General features: G+C 36.9%; 1 protein-coding gene across 1 annotated transcript in view; it reads right to left on the bottom strand.

Annotated features, from left to right (window-relative positions):
- The window catches only part of LOC117163809 (neural-cadherin-like), a 247,211-nt gene that overhangs the window by 162,847 nt on the left and 65,777 nt on the right, over positions 1 to 18,587 (bottom strand). Inside the window, exon 16 of the mRNA XM_076622301.1 lies at positions 14,875 to 15,064. Coding sequence (XP_076478416.1) covers positions 14,875 to 15,064 — 190 coding nt within the window. The remainder of the gene's footprint in view (positions 1 to 14,874; positions 15,065 to 18,587) is intronic.

Raw genomic sequence — 18,587 nt, 5'->3', positions numbered from 1 at the left:
AGGAAGGTAACACGGCAACTACACGTTTCCTCTTTGACTCAGTTCCACGGGCTTTGTGGATGGGAACAATGTTTTCGCAGCAACAGCTCCACCATGCTCTAACTAAAGCGGCACTCTTCAATTTTTTTGCGTCTGGATCCGCGAATCTTCTTTGGCAACTTATACATACATACATACATACGTACGTACGTACGTATCTATATCCCGCGCGCGCTTTCAAGCGCTTACACGGATATAATTAAATGAAATACCGAGCTACTTTTCCAATGATATTCAGAATGATTAATTTTTATTATTGCTGCGACATGATATATCGTACTTGCGTTCTCTCAATTTGTTTCTGACAACGAACACAAGTATACAAGATTTAGGCCAAACGAATCGTACGTTCTTTCTTAATCGTTTCAAACGGTGCCTCTAAAACGTTTCATCGACGCATTTCCTTCAAATATGCTAAAAACTCAACGATATTCCTTTCCACGATAAATAAATATCGAAACGAAGCGACGCCGGTAAAGAAATTCGTGTAGAGAATTCGAACTTCATATTTCCTTTGTCACACAGCATAGAACTTTTGCTTTGAAGAATCATCCGTTGGTCAACGTGATAAAAGAAAAAAATGGATTGACCGTCGCTGTGAAAACTTGTGCCAACGATCGTGCGAGATAAAAGCACGAAACGCGTTCGATTGCACGCTTTAATCTTGCCAAAGAAAGTTTCGTTGAAAAGCGGTAAAGGGCACGTTTCGGTCCGATCGCACTTATTATTCCTTCGACTGGTCGCAATTGAAATTGCATTTCGTCGCATTTTCGTCGAGCAGAACGTGAAAGTATTGCTCGGTCGGCTGACGGTAATTACCATGCCATTGTTCTGTCGTATTTGTCGGATATGATCGTTCGATCGCGAAATTAAAAATCCGCGCGACAAATTCCATCGATTGTTCGCTACGACGAAACGGCATTCGCATTCACTGCGGATTAATCCTCTAAGCGTGGACGCGCATCGCACCAAATACTGTCAAAACGAGGCTTTATGCATTGTTTATACGGCAAATGTTTGCCAAAAGACGCAAAAGCTTCGCTTAAAAATATGTCGCCGCTAATGGCTAGCATTTCGCGATAAGTGGTTCTATCGATTCGCTTGGAAATGCACTGAAAGAAATTCTGCGCTTTTATCGTTTTTTTTTTCAACCGCATCTTCGTTTCTAAAAATTGAAATGTTTTCAATCGCTGAAGCACCTCCTGTTAATCGATGGACTTTCTCTCGATCGGCCTTCTACGATTTCCATTCAATTAATCACTTTCGCTATCACGGCAGGCGTAAGGATGAATTCGCACGGTTAAAAAATGTTAATTAATATCGTATTTTTGAATGGCACAATTGTTGCTTGCCACTCCGTGTATAACGAGATGTTTGCGAGAATGTTTTCATGTAAATTAAATTGTAGCCCTTCGATGTTTCGTGTCACGACGTATTTATAAAGTCTGTCTTAAAAAATGTTTTCAAGCAGAGAGACAAACAGGGGAATTTTGCATCAATGTCTATTTGATAGACGTTAGATACGCGCAAGTTCTTGATAACGAATAAATAAACAAAGAAATAATTCCCACTCGTTCTTTGTGAATTCCTGGTCGTTTTATCGCATCATAAAGGAGGTTAAACGGTTACCTAATGTTAAGCAGAAAAAGCTGGAAGGAAGCGTAGTCTATCTGACTCAGCTACGCTCGTAATGATCCTCGAAAGAGCAACCTTTGCTTGCTCCAATTTCGTTTCGAATGCGTGTCACTCTTGCGGACGACTATTGTTGCACGGTACTGTATACTATTCGACATTCACCGTCGAACCATTCACAAAACGTCGATTCAATAGGAAGAAATAAAAGTTTCTTTCGAGCGTGCGTCCACACGTTGTTCTATTTCTCCGCAACTCGACGTTCCCGCGATCAAACGTTCACGCTTTGATTATTCATTGGTTTACCGAAAAGAAAGAACGAAAGAAAGAAATACAGGCGGAATAAAAGAGAAAAGGGTCGGCGAGCAACTTTTCGTCTCTGATAATTGCTTGTTCGTTCGGTTCGTGAAATTCTTTGAAAATTGAACAGCTACCGTAGTTATGTAACCGAAGGAAATTGCTATTGAACGCAGCGATACGCAAAAAAAAAAAACACAGGGAGACACGGGCTTTAAACGATTACAAAGAAAAAGAGAACAGCAACGAGTAGGCAAACGAAATTGTTCGAGCAGAAAAACATACATCGATAACGCATCTATTCGTGGAATGTTAGATTTCTCTCACATCTACGTTTCAATTATCACCGAAAACGGATCAACCCTTAACGAAACAACGAGCATTATCGTCTTTCGATTTTTCAGATAGGAACGCGCTTTAAATAGCTGCGATATGGAATTCCATTTGACAATATGTCTCGCAAATAGACAACTTTGCTTTCCATATATAGCGGTTCCGTTGGTTTTACGTGTTTCTGATATTCATGATTTCGGGGATCAGGGGACGTCGAAAACGAAGAAACACCCTGGGATCGTAGGACTTTCAACGGATTACCCTGAGTGGACAGCACGTTAGGAATTCTCGATTCGAGGGTTATCCCTGATAGGGGCGAAGATGCCCCAAAACCAGTGCATCCAGCTAACATCGAATAATACAGGCCAACCTATGAATAAGAATTACTGGAATCACGAAGGTAAAAGTAAAAGAAGACAAATCCACTTTACTTAAATTGATTTCGCACGGATTGAACGCACATGAATGCGCGAGTTCAACTTACAGGCAAAGCGAAATAACGTAAAACCATTATCTTTTGGTCGTCTTTTTTGCGGCGTTTAATTAGCACGCAAAATTTCCCATTACGAAAAATACCGTCGAGGTAATTAAATTCTGTTTTATTTTCTCTGCAACTGCTCTGCACTCGGTGTTCGTCTTTTTCTTCATCTTTCGATCGTTTTTCATAACGCGTTCTCGATTGAGCAAATCTCGCCGAGAAACGACATTCGTCGACGGAAGTTAACGGATCGATCGGTAACAATCGAATCTCATCGACCGTAAACTTCGACTTTGACTGCTGACGTAACCGGACGAAAAAGCAACGGAATTGAACGTGAGACGACGAAGTCGCGAAACGAACCTCTCTCGTGAGTTCGCAAGGAATTACTTTACACGAAGTCGACTCGAATCGAGCTGCTTTCAAGCTCGAACGCTATCCCATTAACGTTAAGATCTCGACGTTGGGAAGGTGGTTGCGAGTTATAGAGACTGCAAGTACTATCCGAGTATGTACGTGATTACGCGTTCGTTACTAAACTCTAATGGCTTTTTATTTCACCTAAATTACATGATCGTAATTAAAGCGAGTTTTTCGACTGATAAATGACCCTTGTTTTAAATATCGTAAAACGTTTTCCTTTTATATTTTATTTCTTTGTTCTTTGTTTTCTGCTCGAATAGCGGATAGAAAAATAGCGGATAATCGGACCATCGTACATACGTATTTATATTTTTCTAGTTTTACCTTCGAACAAAAGCAAAATTATTATTCAACGGCGCAAAAATATTCCGTGAATTATTATCTCGCTCTTTCGTTTCAGATACAACTATATATCGTAGCGTTATACGGTTCATCGCAGATTCGTTAAATACTTGAAATTTGTGTTGCTTGTCGGAGATAAAGACATAGTTCGAGCTACATTCGGAATTATGGCTTTCCTCATTTTAGCGGTCAACCAAAGTTCCACGCGGGTCTAACTTAAATAAAGCCAGGGAAATATCTCCCTCGTGTATTTTGTTTAGCTTTCATGCTGATTTCACGTCGACCAGAATCGTTATCCTTCTGTTTTATTCGTTGCTTTGATGTTCACAAACGTATATACGTATAAAAATGAATCACATCCTAATTACTGCGACGAGTTTGAGATGCAAATATTAAATATTTCGACTCTAAAGAATATAGATACCTTCCAGTTAGAAAGAACGAGAGACGGTAAAGTTGCAGCGTATGCTACTGAAAATGCAGATATTTCTCTATGCTTGATGCACAAAACAGGCGATCAATATTCGTTCGGTCACGATGTTGTTGGTTCACTCACTTCGCGTAAGAAGCTTAAGTTATTCGGAATAGCTCTGCGTTATTCGTTGACTTAATTAATATCGTTGTCAATCGATTTAAGAGAAATTTTATACAACCAGTCGAATCAAAATTTATCATTTAAACGACGATAACGGACGCTTAAATATCTTCTGCTACCAAAAAAGGAAGCTACTATTTTGCTACTGAAAATAGGATCGAATTCGAGTTCCATCTAGTTTCGGAGATTCAATTCGAAATTCATCGATCGAACAAACGCAAAATTATGATCGATTCGAACGATTTCTTGGATAATTTGCATCGATTATTATATTTTGTGTAAAGTGATCTTAATACTAATCCCACTTGCGAACGAAAGTGCGTATAACTTGACTTGGTTTCGATAGAAGGCGTTCTAAATTTTCTTCTAAAACACTTGCAAATGCGAACAAATAAATTCAGATTAAATGTGTTTCGAGAGTAGGCGGTGTCCAGGCGTAAATGACAATCTTACCGTTTAATCATCAGCCAACTAGAGGACACAATTAATTACAGACAGCAATTCGTCGTCAGGATGGCTGGTTGTTAACCACGTCCGACACAGGGAACGTGGAAATTTTACGACGCTACTCTGGTATCGTTAACACGGCTTTCCTACGTGCAACGTGCAACGTAACGGTCTGTTCCTCTTCTCACCCGCTACGAGCTACGATTTAGCATAATTGCAATTTAACACTTGTCCTGAGAGAGACTTCCACTTAGCCGCAATTCGCCACGCTCGTCTTGCTCGTCGTTGGCCGCGCGACTTAAAACTTTCCGCATTTGCATGAGACCGATATCCCACTGATACGATTAGAATTTACCGCATCAGAAAACGTTACCACGCTTCCCCGTTTCCAACCGGCAGCGAACCGGCTCACGTTTAATTCCCACGCGTGCAATTCACAACTGGTCATTTTTCATCCGTTTTCTCGATCGATCGATCGGTTTCCAATGCACTTTCGTTCCAGTGTCGTAATTGTCGAAATTTTCGCGCGATCAATTAACGCGGCCGAAGATTACACGCTCGCGAAGAACGCGATCAAAAATTTGGAGATAATAGGAGACAATAATATAGCATTTTTCTATCGCCATCTTCCCTTTTCACACTAACTCGGAAAAGAGACTAGATACGCATCGCGTATCGCGCTAAATTTTCCGCATAATACCACCGTATATACGAAATTCATATTAATCGCGGTCAGTCGTATCAGGTACGTATTTTATTCGACGCACAAACAAAGTCATCGTACTAATTAATTTCATATTTCGCCTATAACGGATCGCTTTTCATTCATGGCTCAGCGTAAACGCGGTTACTAATAATTACCCGATGGTATCAATTGCGATGTCACGTTACACAAACACCGTATTGTTAATTTATATTCGAAATTTGGACGACGAATATGTACGCCCCATCGGGAGAAGGTATAACGCCGCTATTTATGCTAAATCATTCACGAAGTCCCCTGTAGAATCCGAAACGTTCATATCGCTTAATTTAAATCGCATTGTTAATGAACGATGCTCGCCATGAACGCGGGCGCGCGTTAAATCGCACCAAAACCGTAACACTTCCATTTTCTCTCTTACTATCCTAGAGTAAAATATAATTTGCTTTAAACGCGACCCAATAGCGCGCTCGTTTAAATTTAAGAGACATCGCGATTCCCTGTATATTGCGCGTATGCATTCTCGTTTATTCTACTTATTTCAAGTTTTCATTTATCCTACTTCCCATATGCTTCGTATTTAAATTATTTCCGTGCTGCTGTTTTCTACGCGAAATGCCGCATCATCCGCATTATTCATTTAAGAAGCTCTGCGAATTATACTTAATTATTTAGGATTTATAACGTGCTTCTTTAATCGCGTTATCTAGATTCGACAAACTTAATTAGTTTGTAACGGCAAAGTGCTATTTGAAACACTTAGGCTCCTTTATGTGGAACAGTAACGAGAGCCAGAAATTTAGTGCCATAAGTTAACTGGAACAATTTATTTTAATTCACTTTTTACAGTGCATTAGACGAAGGTAATTTCAAGCATAAAGAAGGTAACGAAACTAGTATCAAGATATTGTGCAAATTACACCTTTTAAAAATCAATTAAGAAATTAATACGAAAATTAAAAAAAATATATTACTTATATTATATAATATATACATGTTGTTATTTCTATACTCAAAGGTAGGATCACGATAGCTATTATTTCATTGAATGGATAAATCTATCTTCTGAGCCGAAAAAATCTTTATTGCACGCGCTTAGAAAAACTAGGAATAAAAACAAAAAAAGCATCTTAAGCCTATCGATTAAATCTATCGATTGTGACTAGGATTATCTTCTAGTTACTATTTCTTATAACTAACGCATCCGCATATGGATGGCGAGCACGAACTCGCGTTGTCATTTTCAACAATACATATGTATATAGATATATTAAAATGTACCAATACATACCGTTTCAAATGAGAAATTTTTCACGCGAAAGAAAAGTACAATTTGTTACTTGTGTTGCTGGGTTCCACATATCATACGTATTGTGCATAGTCAAGAAACGCTGCTACAGACTAGACGATATATTATCGTTTTTTGCTTTGCGCCGAACTTGCGTTTCACGACAGCAAAAGGATTAACTTAGTGATTTATTATGTCCCTCACAGAATTTTACGATAAAGAACAGCGTCACATGTCTATGACTCGTATGGAGAGATTTAACCAAAGTCTTGGTCCGACCGCAAAATACGGATCCGTAAGTCAATACTTTCCTGTTAGATTTTAATTAAAACGTCCTGAAGCAACCGTTTTACGTTTTATCCGGCATCCATTTCGATCTACCATCAACCGTATAACTAATTACTTGCTATGGCTATACTAAACGCTTCTCCGCTTCAAACATCGAGCAAATTTATTAAAGTGATATCCGTCATTGCAAATACAGCTACTAAATAATCGAGCGCCAATGCAACGTGCTTTGATGGAAATTACCAAATAGTATGACAAAAATCGCTGATGTATGCTACCTATGGATCACGAGAATTTCGAAATTCAATCACTCTTTAGAATTCTCCGAAAATATAAAAATTTAGCGAATATCGACGTTTAATTGAAATTCGCGTAGAGCATCAAAGCGCTTGTAAATTTTAATACCGACAGTAATGTAACTTGAAAGTAACCTTAGAAAATATAAAAAGTTACAGATCGATACTAGTGTTAATTAAATTCTAGGAAGAAAGTTTACACGTTCGTAAAGTTAAATACAACTAAAATATGTAATAGTTTAAAAAGTTGCAAACGAATATAATAATATCGATTAGAGCTTCTTTCAAAGAGAATCGAAATGATTATAAATTTTAATATACCTCAAGTACCTTCGAAAGAAACAAAAGTTACAAATAAACAAAAATCGATGTTTCAATTCTGGCTTACAGATTCTGATACAATTAAAATATTTTATCTATTACAAACACATGTACAGATATTCGGTCTCTACGCCTGTACAAACATGTTCCATTTAGTTCGAGTTGCAGTTCGCAAATATTTGTTACCAAGAGTCTGATGAATTTTTCTACGTATTTAAATACACTGTACGTTGTTTCTTGAGAAAATAAAGCGTAGAAACAAAGGCGCGAAAGCGCTTGTTAATTAATCAAACCTCGACAAGCCGGAATCCCTTCGTGAAACACACGATAGAAACGCGACCCCAGATCCAACCGCGTTTCTCTCTTCATAATGCAAAGCGACCAGGCTATCCACTTGCACCGGCGTTCCAATAAATATGGTTAACCTGTTCCGCTATCTGCGCTCGAATCTTGCTCTCCATTATACTTACTTTAACCCGGGCCGTTTGTTCGGATCACTTTGCGGTTTTCACGCAACGCAGCGCGATTTAAGGCGAGGATTCAGCTTGTACACCGACCTGACACCACCGTTCTTCGACACAAAGATGTTCGTTTCATTACGTAATCACGAATGAACAAGGATGTTAAAGTTTCTTGAAGATTTAAGAAAATATAGAGGAAATGGTAACGGTGGAAGAAAAATTTGTTCGATAAATGAAAATCGAGAGGTAGATGAAAATTGAAATATTTCAAGATCCGAAAGTATAGACCAAGTATAAACGAGGTATGAATTCGAATAATAAGCTAACGCATTTGATTTTATTTAATTGAAAATTCCATTTGAATTTTAAATTGCTCCCCTTCCATGAATTATTGAAGGGAAATTTATGGATATTCCATTCTATTGTACGCGTCACTTGTTCGTGTCATTGTCTCGTGTAAAGTGAAAATCAATGTAAAGAGAAAATAAATGGACGACCGAAAAAAAAACAAAAAAAGATCGAAGACGATAAATCGCTATTGTGTTTAAATTTTATTTTGACAGCATGAGAAGTTGACTGGAGAATTTTTATATTTATTAAAGGACGCGAAGAATTTTTTTGAAAAAGTCTCGGTAAAATGTTTTTCTCGGATGTTGTACATTACATCGAACGTTCTTCTGTGTAGAATGTTTCACGTTGAAATAACAATAATCTCAGCTCCCATGTGCGTAATTAAAATAGATTTAAAAGAGTAGCTACGCGATCGGTTTTTCTTACTATTATATAATAAAATAACTTCTCGTGGAACGGAAGGAAACAGGGGAAAGCAGAAAATGAGAAAATCTAAATTTACCGAAACGTAATTCACCTAGTCAAGAATCATAAATGCGAAACCAAGCGATAAAGTACGGTAAACTGATCCGGTTTTTTTTCCAATCGCGATATTCGCGTGGGTGTGGAAAATGTCGTCGACAGCCGACCTTCCCGACGAGTTCCACGTCATGGCAAAATTTTTTCGGGTCGATTTATGCGAGCCGTGGCCAAAAATGGAACGCACTGTGGCTGGTAACGTCGATTGGAAATTTATTACGAATCGAAATCACGATACGTTTGTACTTTCTACGTTCGTGTGACACGTATGATACGAGGAAAAACTGATAAACTCACTGGGGCTTTTTTTCCTCTGCCCACAGCGTGGCGGTTAATTAGCACTTTTGTCCTCGCTAAGGTGAAATTTCGTCTTTTCGTGATTTACACGTAGCCGCGGTTCACGTTAACACGAATCACGTAGATTTAACGATTATTGCTGTACTCGTTTACATTCGTCTTATACTTAGAGTTGAAATTATCGATTGCTCTGTTGCCGTGTGAATCAATCGACACATACGTATAGCTATTATAGTGGTGCTAACGATAGAACGTGCCATTTTTCTAACGACTTCATTCATATTCGTTCAGCGATCGTAAAATTGGTCAATCTTCGTTCCTTGCGACTTTCATAAAGCTTCGCAACATTAAGAACTTTAGAAAGTTTCCAAGACTTCGATACTGTCAACTTCGAAAGACCTCAACTTCTCACAGTTTCGGCAGGCATCAAATTTATTCGAAATGTTTCGAGCAAGTTGGAAGAAGGAAAATGTTTAAGAGGATTAGACAAATTACTTGATAGACGCAAATTTCCCCTTTGGCTACCTACAGTATACGATGAACTTTGTTCTAACCCGTCAACACGAAATCTTCTAACGTTAAATTAGAAATATATTTTAAAATATATCGTATTTTTCAGATATTCGGGAATAAATCTCGACACGAATGGTCGCCAATTAGCAACCGACTAAATTACAAACTGCACGGATTAAGTCACGAAATCAGCGTCCACGTATTTATCAATTTTTGTCGAATATCAAAGAAGCGACGCTCTTTTTAACGAATTTTGCTTTAAAATAAAAACCTAACGGAAGCAAAATTTACGTATCGTATGAAAAATAAAAACAATTTGATCCGTACGAAACGATCGGTTGGCTAAAATGTGTTATTAATAATTCACGAATATCTTCCATTCCAAACGTTTACTAATCTTTGTTCAATCATCTTTGTGAAAAATCTTTTCACGCGCAATAATAAAAATATTTTACTCCTGATTGCTTGTATATTTTCTACCTACCAAGCTTTCAAGTGGAATTAACTAAAAAAATACGAATAAAAACAGACACTGCATATCAATATCTCCTGAACTTTAGAATTCGTTTTACCATTCAAACGAAAGTCGTATATCTTGAAACTCCTTTCTGTCTTTCATTTTATATTGTACCGAAAAAAACGCCAAAGGGCGTATTTTCGAAGCAGTTAGATCCTAAATCCTAAAAAGTTTCCAAAAAATCTCCAAATACTCTCATAAGCCATTGTAGAAAATTATTATCCGCAATACAAAGAAGGTATGTTCACGAATATCTTCAGATAATACAATCTGTTCAGATATGTATAATTTTCTGTGCTGGACTTGATTAAATGCGTAGTAGAGATGCTTGTATGCGAGTGTCGGTGTGTGGAGGTGTGTGTGTGTGCGCGGCGTCTCGAAAACAGATGTAAACTAGTCAGTCGGTTAACAGTCGGGTATGGAAGAAAGTGCCGAGACGCGTGCAAGTGTGTATCGATGAATATATAAGAAATCGTCCATGAAATAAATATATTACTATTTTAATATGAATCGTCAGTGTAAATTTAGTGTTCCTATAACATTATTTCGGCTTCAAAGATCCACAATTCCCAACACAATCAAATCAAAGTACAGGAAAGTGGATAACTTTATATTAATTTAATAACTAAAGAACAATTTTTATTTCTCCCTTAAATCTCTTCCGAACCCTTCAACAGGTTGCTGGATTATACAAAAAAAAAACGTTCGCTGGAACATAAACTCGTTTCTCGATCGTTAGCAGAGACGGGATTGAGAACTGGCGAGAAGAAAATTATAGAATCGTTGCCGTTGGACAACAATCGTCGCGTAGCGCATTCGCTGTTGTTCCACGCCAAATAAAGCTCATAATACGGCGAAATGTAGCTACGCCGCTTCAACTAATCTGCTAACGGGACAAATTTGCCACCCTCGTGAAAAACGAGCCATTATTCGAAATTTAGTCGCCCGTAATATAATGTAGATACGGCCATCAAATATGCTAACAAAATACATTACACGTTATAAATTTTCACGTATCCGCGACTAGGTGGTTGTTCGGCAGCGGGAAAACGCGTATACCAAAAAGCCAATAATGGAATAATCATTGCGGGATATACCACCCTTGTGTATGAAAGCGGCGTCGAAAATGGTAATCAGTTTTTGCGTTATCATCGTCTACGATCGTTTGTTACTAAACAAGTATCATTTTTTAAATTGTCCAATAAATTCCGTACAACTGTCCCCTATCGCGGAAATTACATCTTAATTCTTAACTCGATTCTTTGCGTAATTCTCCGAGGTTTTGTCGATTGACACTATTTACGAATCTATCTTTTCTTACCTTGTTAAAACATTTGATTTCCTATATTTTCTAAAATATTTGCGGTGAGATTTAAACAAAACGACTGTCAGTGACGAGAGCATATTTTAGTATCTTCCCTTATGTTACATACACAACGTATGTTATTCCCATAAATGGGTCAAGACGAAAAGTAAAAATATTTTATACTATCTATTTAAATGCCAAGCATTTTATTTTTCTCGGTTATACGAGGAAAATATTCTGCACGGTCGAAGTACAGCAGGAAAAAAGTCTGTATTTCAGCTTAAAGGGGAAAGATTAAACTTCACTAGGTAGCAGCATTACGGAACGAGCAAAGAAAGCAAAGCTTGCTACGTTGTTCAAATTCACAGTGCTTTCTGCCCTTTCTTACCTTTAATATCACAAAAGATTCACGATTTACCCTAATTGCCTTAACCGCTCTTTATTTACGAAGTAGAAAATAGTTGTAAACGCGGAACGGTAAACTTCAATTGCGAATTCATTGTTTACTTTAAAAAATACTTGAAGAGGTCCTCGTTGGAAGTTACACAGGCCAGGTGAAACCCGATGAATTTTCAACAATCTTTCTCACTGCGTTAGGAAATTCGTAGAACGAGAACTTTCAAAATCGTAGACGGAAAGTCCAATGTTTGAAGATGAAACGAGATTTTCCAGGCTAAGAAAACACACGCCAAACTTCCAACAATGAATTCAGCGATTGTTGTTTTGCTTCCTCGTTGCGTACAATATCACGCAGCCAAGTAATTTTCTCCTTAACGCGTTTCTTTTATTCGGCAGGTTACACATTTTGCTTTAATTGCTATTAAAATACAATTTTTCTTGATACTTCTGCTTTCTATGCTTCTTGTATTTTTATATAATATTTTCTCACTGTACAGCGACAGTCAAAACTCGGCAATCCAATTTGTTCTATAGTTTCGATATTTAACGTTTCAAAATATCTCCATACTGTTTCCACAACAGATTCAGTTTGAGCAATAAGAAGAGCAAGTTAAACAATTTTATGACAAAAAGAGGCCAACGATAATTAAATTTTTAACGGTTTTATGTCACAAACGATGGTATAACGTTAGAAATAAAAAGTCACTGGTGAAATTAAAGTGAAATAATACTTTGTCCAATATTAGAGAGAAAATTCCACGAACTGTGAAGTTGCAAATTTACTATGCTTCGTATATATCATTATACTTTGTGAGCAATTTCAGAAACAATCTACGAAGAAATTAGTCGTAAATCGAATTATTTTTGACAAGAATCGTTATAAGTTATAGGACCTTTTAACTTCAAATTAGAAGCTTCGTGAAGCAATCAAGGAATTCCCAATTTTTAGCACGGCAAAGTAGAATGCGATTAATAAAGGTATTTCTCCTTGTATTATTAACTTAGCTACGGTTCTCGAATTTTTATATCTCAATTATGTTCACGTTCCAATAGACAGACTTTAACTAATACTTCTACTAGCGTTAAAAATATCCTACTTTCTATCATATGTGAAATCTCGAACAGCGAGAAACAAAGAAAGAAAGAAAGAAAGACGAAGATCGTTGTTTACCTTTTTCATCAAGCTAGAAAAATATCTTATTCAACATCGTCATTTACACGTTTCTAGGTCGTAACAACTCTTCCTTGGTCCTTCTCCTCTCTTCCCAAAATCACGGAAAAACCCTTATATCTTCGTAAAAGTAGAGTCGTGCCATAAACGCGTGTATCTCTCAGAAATCCCATTTGCCCTCGAAACATCATAAATTCGCCAGTAGCAACCGTCACGATTCCGATTGTGGTCTAGTTTCCACGACGAAACGAAATTTCCTAGATGCACGACTGATTGGACACGAAACAACGAGCAGTCGGTCCATAGTATATACGGTATAACGTAAACGTTGCCGTGGCTCCTCATGAAAAGTTACGGGAACGTGACCAATTGGCTCGCTCCTTAAGCACACGTGCAGAGTAATTTGCCGAGCAAACATTATGCGATTGCAAATTCTACGTGGACACGCTGAGCTACATTGGTGTCAGCCAAGGAATTGAATACGGTATCGTGGCATAGTCGATAAATTTGCAACCGAGAACGGAATTCTAAACCGGAATTCTAAGAGCGGTGGAACCGACTATTGGTCCGCGACGCGACAGCGCCAAAGCAGTTGGACGTTTCGAACCGCCTCGTAGAAAGATTTCTGGCTGTGTGTTATCGCCATCACGTTCTGCACCTTTCGACCGTAATCGTGGAATTGGCCGAAACGGTAAAGTAACAATTGTGACGTGACCTTAGAGTCGGATCTTTCACGTAAAATACAAATGAGAAAAACGAGCGATATTTAGATCGAAGAAGAAAGTTCTTGGATAAAAATTTCGTCCGACGTCTATTTTCCAAGTTACGGGCAATTTAGTTTTAAGCTGGAAGCGCACTGATAGCTGCGTACAAAATGCAATAGAATTTCGATGTTTAATTTCGTTTGTTTTCTCCAGAGTGAGAAACACGAAATGTGGTTGAAATAGAGGGAACTTTTATACGACTACGAAGCACAACTGTTCTCCGTATTACGGCTATATTTAATGGAATACAAAGAAAAATACTAACTTTTTCGATGAAGCTGATGATTTCCTTTGACCATTCGCTTCATGAAAAATCCTATTTTCAACTGTGCCATTAAGCTTTGAATTCACTTTAACTGGCAGTATTTAGATGGCCTACAGTTTCACGGAATAACGTGGCTTATGTATCGCTTTTAAATGCAAAACAAGCTTTTTGCCTAATTTATAAAGGAAGTTTCGTGGACGAAACTATCGTAGTATTCGTAACCCCATCTGAAATTTTCTTAACAGCCCTCGTTCGTATATATTTTACGGATATTCGAAGCTCGCTTTATCTTTTAAAATTAAAAAGACAGCCTGTTTAATAATCTTATGATAAGGCATCAACCTTTCTCATAAAATTACCGATAAAAACCTATCGCTAAAAGATTTCATACACAAGTGTAACGTTGCAACATTCCAATTTTTCTAAAATAACATGTTATTTAAAAATGACTACTTTTAGTTCTATGTTGACTCTCCAATTCCTATTCCCAACCTTCATTCAGCAACGTTGCGTTCATTTTCACTTCTACTCTTTCGACCATGTCTCTACTTTTTGGTCGGTGAAATTCAGGAATCGATCGTTCCTAAATCAGCGTGTAGAGACGATACGATGTAGAACACAATAGCCGTCGTCCCTGTGTTCGCATAAGAAAATACGATTGCACGTTCTAAGTTAAATTTTCCTCGATTCGTGTTTATCCTGCTTTACGGTAGATTCGATTTTGCGCAATTGTCCGATATTTTCGAATCGCAGTGCGCAGACGTGGCGCACGAGCCACCAGGTAAAAGTGTCGAAAGCATAGTGCAACGAAATTCAATGATCTACTCACCAGAATTCGGCTGGCCGTTGCTGTTGGGTCTCGCGGATGGTGCACCGTCCCTGGCTTCCACTTCCAATGCGTACGCGCCCTGCTTTTCACGATCGAACATCACCTTCGTGAAGATATCGCCAGTTTCTCTGTTGATCTCGAAGTAATCCTTTCCCTCGTTCCTGTCGCTGTCCACCACATAATACGTCACCTGAAAGAGAAACAACGTGATTCACTCGATTAGAGGCTGAATCGAATTAATGGCGAAAATGTAGTTTAACCCTACTGCGTTCTTTTACCCGTTTTGAAACAAATTATATTTTCCCAAGGCTATGGTTACAGCGGATGTGTATTCTGAACAATCATTCTGCCGAATGAAATACCTGAAAACCGAATGTATACACTCATAAAGATCTTTTCTGAACATATATATATATAACTGTAACGATAGTTGGTCAAAATACGAAACAACTATAACCATAACTTACCATAAAGAAATATCTGAAGTTTGAACGAGAAATGAAAAAGTTGAAGGATCTGCTGCAATAAGGATGCAACTAGATTTTCCAGTAATTCGAAGTAACCAACAAACGAGGACTCAAAATCTAATAAAGTCAGGTCACTTTATCAAGTATCCTACAAGTTTACGATCAACTAATACTCGTGGTAATAAACTTTTGCATTTTTGAACGTAAAACTTTTGACCATAGAATCTATACCTTTCTTCCTTTTCCAATAAGTACAAATTTAAATACTGCAGCTCCTTATCGTCGCAATACTTTCGATCGTCGTTTATATGCATGGTTTCTCGTTTAAATCGCATGTTGACGTGTACCTGGTATGTGGATTGTTGTTAATTTTTCGTAAAGACGCAACTGCTTCACATTATTTAGAATATTTGATGGGAATTTTAAGAAAATTTACTCAAAAAATAGCTCCTGACTTCCGTTAACCTTTCCTCTAGAAATATTAGAATAACTGAAATGGCGCGCGTTCCGATGCCCCCTATCGGAGGCTTCCATGAAATACCACTCTTTTCGTCCTTATCGATTTATTCCTTCTTTATCGATCTACTTCTCTTTCAGCGATCTAATCCTTTTTTATCAATCCACTTCGTTTCACTTTTTATCGATTGCTCGTAAATTAAATCGAAAATGACCATTTTATGACATAAAAACGTTCGCAAATTTATGGAAGCTGATATCGTAGGTTATAAACCATCGGTACGTATTTTTCAAATTTCCATAAACGAATAAATTTCGATGGTTCCATCGACTCCACCTTACCAGTTGTGGATTAAACATCTTGAAATTTTACAAATCCTTTTCGTTTCGTCTCGAGTGAAATACGTTAATTGCGTTAGGTAAGTACGTAAATTGCGATGTAATAATTGAAATTCAAATTTTCTGAGAATTTAATTGAAATATGCTATTCAAAGATTCCATTTATTTCTATTCGCCACTGTGCGATTTGTCGGTATTGTATAATGTACACGATTTGTTGTTAAAATTTGTAAATCTAAAGCGATTCGAACATTTGAAAGATTAAATAGTTGAAATTTTGAAATTTGAGAATATTTAAAGCTTGATAGCTTTTATTTGAAAAAATACGGGGACGTATGATAAAACATATATAGATAAAATAGATCCATACCGTTCAAAAATACGAAAAATTTGTCAAAATGTATCGCATGATATTCGCGTGTGTAATCGTCTAAAAGCTTATACGTATTATGATTTTATTATTGGATGCACATTGATTTTGCGCAAAGCACACGCTATGTTCCACATAAAGTATGTTTACAAATGCAACGAAAACTTCGATAATCTAAAAACTGATTGAAATTCTCACAAAAGCAAATATTAATATAATACACGTCTAAGTACACGAATAATCGTAATATATCCTTAAAGTTTCCAATAAACAGAAACTTTCAAACCGATAATTTTCAAGCTAGAACGTTCTGCGTTCCGGATACCAGGACTTTTTCTCTACCCGCCCACTCGTGCTCGTTTTATTCGGTAGGAGAAGTAACTCCGAACATTCGTGACATTCCTCGAAATTTAAACAAAAAAGGGAGAACAAAATTAGAGAGAAGGGAAAAAGAGAAATATCCAATTCTAGAGACTTCATAGAGTTCGCTCGTAAACGAAAATCCATCGAAGGACGCATGGAAGCGTATTACGAAAATGTTTGCGCGAAGAAAAAACAGAAATCAGCGCCGAGAATCAAGAAATCAGTGTGCCTGCACGACTGCTTGTAAATCGAGAAAAGACAAATAAAAAATCACGATCACAGTGAAATCGCGTAGCGTTTCCAATGGAAAGAAGTAGAAGAAAAGCTTGATTTTAGATCGGAGTAAGGCGAACAAAATGAAATTTGAAGCGACGAAGCGACGATAATATCAGCAAGGACATCAATTAAATTAATTAACTGGCTGGATTGAATTAATAACGCGTATACTATTAATAATCACGAGGATAATTGATGACATTAACGGTTATACTTCCTGTGTACAGGAAAACTTAGCTCCGAACAGATAATTATAATTAGTTCATTTGCGCGATCGGTCGCACAATGCTGGTTTATATTTTGGTCAACCGATATTCCTTCGAAATATTTATCCGTTTACATTCAATTTCACGCAAGCGATCATTTTTAAGTAGATTATAGCTATTCGTGAAATTCTATATCTTTATGAACATAATTCAGACAATGGTGTTTAAGCAGAAATTTATTTCGCATGCCAAATATTGTAAGTCTTTTACTTGCAATATTTCATATATTTCTGCATTATTTGTCACGAGTAAATAATTTAATAATAGTAAAACGAGTAAATAATAAAATAATATGATAATGTGGTACGTAAACATATTTAGTCAGAAACAAGAGTACGTATTTCGCTTCACATTCGCTTCACACAAGGATTAAATCAAGCAACGAGTCGTACGAGAAGAATTTTACTTTTCGCCCATTTCTGTTAAAATAAATATTTCATGCGGCCATAAAATATATGAGACCGGTTTACTAATATGTACCATAGAAAGGGAGAGGAAAGTAAAAGAGAGAGAGAGAGAGAGAGAGAGAGAGAGATTGTGATTTTTGATTAAATTTAACATCGAAAGATTTCTTCATTTTTAACGATAAACAATACCACTTTATAAAAGGTAAACTATACGAAAAATCAAGGTGTGTATGAATAAGAAAAAAAGGAAATAAGAGACTCTTTCGTTTTGTGCTCTCCAAACTCTGCTTATAGTTTGGTAAAAGTTAACGAGCTCCGGCTATCAAGTTAAAATACCTAAGCAAAAAGATGCTATTTAGCTTTTTCAACCTTGTCTCGTGGCTTTTTTTAAAGAAAGGTAAGCTTGAAAGCTTTTGTGGAAAGATGTTTTTTGCTCATCTAGACGTCGTTACGAGAACGGTACGAAAACCAAAAATTGTTATAAACGAGACGTAAAGGTCTCTCGATATTTATAACTACGCTTATAATACTTTAGCAGTATTAAAATTATTGGGAAAATTTTTACAACTCAAATCGCTTATCGTTGAAAGTCCAAAAAACTTCAAAATTTCTTTTGCTAAATTACATACATATATATATGTATATATATATATATATATATAGCTAAGGTACATACTAATACAGGAAAAGTTCTACAAGTAAATTTCACATTGTCATATTCCATGTAAAATAATTGTAAAACTGCAATAATTCTCGTTCGTATAAGAGA

This window comes from Bombus vancouverensis, chromosome 10 (genome assembly GCF_051014615.1).
Source record: "Bombus vancouverensis nearcticus chromosome 10, iyBomVanc1_principal, whole genome shotgun sequence".
In the NCBI taxonomy this organism is placed as follows: domain Eukaryota; kingdom Metazoa; phylum Arthropoda; class Insecta; order Hymenoptera; family Apidae; genus Bombus; species Bombus vancouverensis.
Note: the sequence above shows the minus strand (reverse complement) of the source record. Positions and strands in the feature narration are given on the sequence as shown.